Source organism: Sipha flava, unplaced genomic scaffold (assembly GCF_003268045.1).
Source record: "Sipha flava isolate LNK unplaced genomic scaffold, YSA_version1 321_pilon_pilon, whole genome shotgun sequence".
NCBI classification, from domain to species: Eukaryota; Metazoa; Arthropoda; class Insecta; order Hemiptera; family Aphididae; genus Sipha; species Sipha flava.
In genome coordinates, this window is record NW_020273004.1 from 34,314 (window position 1) to 36,931 (window position 2,618).

At 32.3% G+C, this 2,618-nt stretch overlaps 1 protein-coding gene across 1 annotated transcript; it reads left to right on the forward strand.

The window, feature by feature from the left end:
- Positions 1–1,369: 1,369 nt before the first annotated feature.
- LOC112686650 lies at positions 1,370–2,399 on the forward strand. Its single transcript, XM_025559037.1, has 2 exons — positions 1,370–2,035; positions 2,093–2,399. Exons 1-2 carry the CDS (start codon positions 1,796–1,798, stop codon positions 2,348–2,350), a joined length of 498 nt encoding a protein of 165 aa, XP_025414822.1. The 5' UTR covers positions 1,370–1,795; the 3' UTR covers positions 2,351–2,399.
- The last annotated feature ends 219 nt before the right edge of the window (positions 2,400–2,618 follow it).

A 2,618-nucleotide genomic window follows, 5' to 3' on the forward strand; every position in this document is an offset into this window, starting at 1 on the left:
AAAAATTTTATACTTATGAAGTATGTTATTCTTTTAAAAAAATATGTGGTAAATTGTGACTCTAATAAAAAATTTGTTTATTACAATGTTGTTTTTATATTTTTAAAAAAATAATAAATCATTAAAAATATTGAGTTTCTTATTTCTCTAATGGTGTAAAGACAATCGCGAAATCTTTTAGTGTTAAAGTAATTTTTTTCGTAATATTGTGCTCTCTCCTTCCTTTCCACCCAAAAATCAAATACATAATCGGCCCCCTCCGAAATGAAAACCTATATACGCCACTGTTTTAAGGGGTGTCCGGGTACATAAGGTATCCCTGTGCGCACGCCTATGACATACATGCTTGATAATTTCATCGGCAGTAGAAGCACTGATTAATAAAAGAAGTTATTTTTAGAAATATTGTATAGCATTTGCTCTGGAAAATACAATGGCATCTGATTGATGTCTGATGACAACACGATAACAATTTCATTAGATACAATTGACAATTATTATTATACCTTTGTTTGAACTGACGACTGTAGTACAACTGATTGCTCAATACGTCCTAATCAATTTTTATTCTAAATACAAGTATTTCATAATTTTGTTTAATACATTTTTATATTTTTTCATATAATTACTTAACTGTAGCAGTACATTGTGTCAAGAAACACATCAATGTTTTTTAAAGGTAAGATAACGAATAGTTGTCATATTACTATTATATTAATTCGATTTTATTAAACTCAAGTCAAACTGTATGAGGCAATTTTTATTTTTTAATTTTTGTTACATATAATATGGATTAGTAGGTAATCAAATCAGTTATTAGAAAATATGAAACAACTGAAAATATTTTATTTAATGATAAATCATCCGAAAATACTTAACAAATTATAAAACAGACAATAAACCGATTTTCAAAACATATCAAACTATTGGTTCTAATAAAATAAATCAAAAAATTCTTCCGTCTTAAAATACGAATGCAGTATTTTTACTATAAAAATTAAATTAAATTAAGAGTAAAGTGTATAATTTATTTTTTGATTATCAGACATTTTTATTCCCTCCTAAATTTCGATTATCGCATTATGGAGTATAGATTACGCGCTCGTATCGGTTCGAGAACACCAATTATTTATGTTGTCGTGCAGTGTTGTTGTTGGCAGCAATTGGATATACGTACGGTCAACAACTAAATAATAATATAAATATGTAAAATACAAAGAAAATTAAATTAATACTACTATGGTGTGTTATTAATATTAGAGAAAAACGAATACGTGTTTACCCAAAGCGGTTCTCCGATATCTTATCTGCACACTGTCGTTGTGGTCGTATTATTTCATAGTCGCCGCTATTGTCCGACGACATCGCCCTTTAGTTTGCTGCACGTACTTCCGCGATGAACACGTATGATTCGTTTCACGTGCAGTTCCGTTATATGTTCGGCGCACTGCCGGTTCTGAAAATTATCAATAACCGCGTCCTGTCGGTTTATTAAAAACGATCACCTATTTTTAGAGTAAAAGTGTTGGTAATGCGACCATTTGTATGTGCGATCAGTCGCTGAGGTGTCTGTGAACAAATGGTTTTCTTTCTTTTCCTCACAAGTATTTTCTGTACTGATTGTGGTTTCCAGCATCGCAGTACTATTGAATAATATTAATTATTATTAACTGTCCATGTGTTCGGGCGTTTTACGTACACGTTACTACTGTACACCTTACCATTAGATATCGGGTTTTTGGAAAGGGTCGTTCGTCATAGTATTACAATACTCCGTGTGAGAGCCGTTGCCGCTATGGAAGAATCACTGTTGTCATTCGTAATGCGCAATGTGCCGGACGAATGGGAGGACGTTCCAGTGTACAACAAAAGTTACGAGTTATTCACGGTGCCTCCCGGGCTGTACTCCCGCGAATATCAGAAGGTCGAGCAGTTTTTTCACGGCATAAAAATCGGTCGCATTCAAAGGGTTCAAAACCCGTTCCAGTACGGCCGGTACATGCTGAGGCGTGAGATGGTCCGAACTAATTACGAAGTGAGTGAAACCGATCCAGTAGTATTGCTGATTTTTATACTCTTGCGAATTATTTAGGAAATTGTGTTTCACGGCGTCCACCGCGACGATATCGACACAGCGTTGAAGTTTAACTGCGATTACAGGCGGTACACAAGAACACGAGTTGTAGCTCATTCAGATGGTCAACATCCCTTGTTCTACAACTCCGTTTCCGATTTACTCAACAATGCGGGATATCACATCAGTGACTTAAGAGTCTTGGTATTAAGAATATTGACCAGAAAGCCAAAAACTCAATGTGATTACTATATCGAATATCTTGTGAGGTTTTAATATTTTTCTTCCTTGAATTTTAAAATGACTATAATAAGTATTAAAAGTAAAATACAATTATTTTAATCATAGAATAATAATTCGATGATTTTTAATTTTTAACAAAATTATACATTTACTTAATTTACCTTAATTAACCTAATTAAAATATTTAAATTTATCTTTACACCAAGTAAAATATATTTAAATATTTTTAGTAAGCTGTTACCTACCAATTATAACATTGTTTACAAAAGTATAATTATAGAAAACTGCTTATATAGTACAA

Excerpts from the sequence above, each read along its gene's own strand:
- LOC112686650 (XM_025559037.1), top strand. The coding sequence starts at position 1,796 with ATGGAAGAATCACTGTTGTCATTCGTAATGCGCAATGTGCCGGACGAA. Across the intron at positions 2,036-2,092 it reads TGGTCCGAACTAATTACGAA|GAAATTGTGTTTCACGGCGT; the intron begins GTGAGTGAAACC and ends CGAATTATTTAG.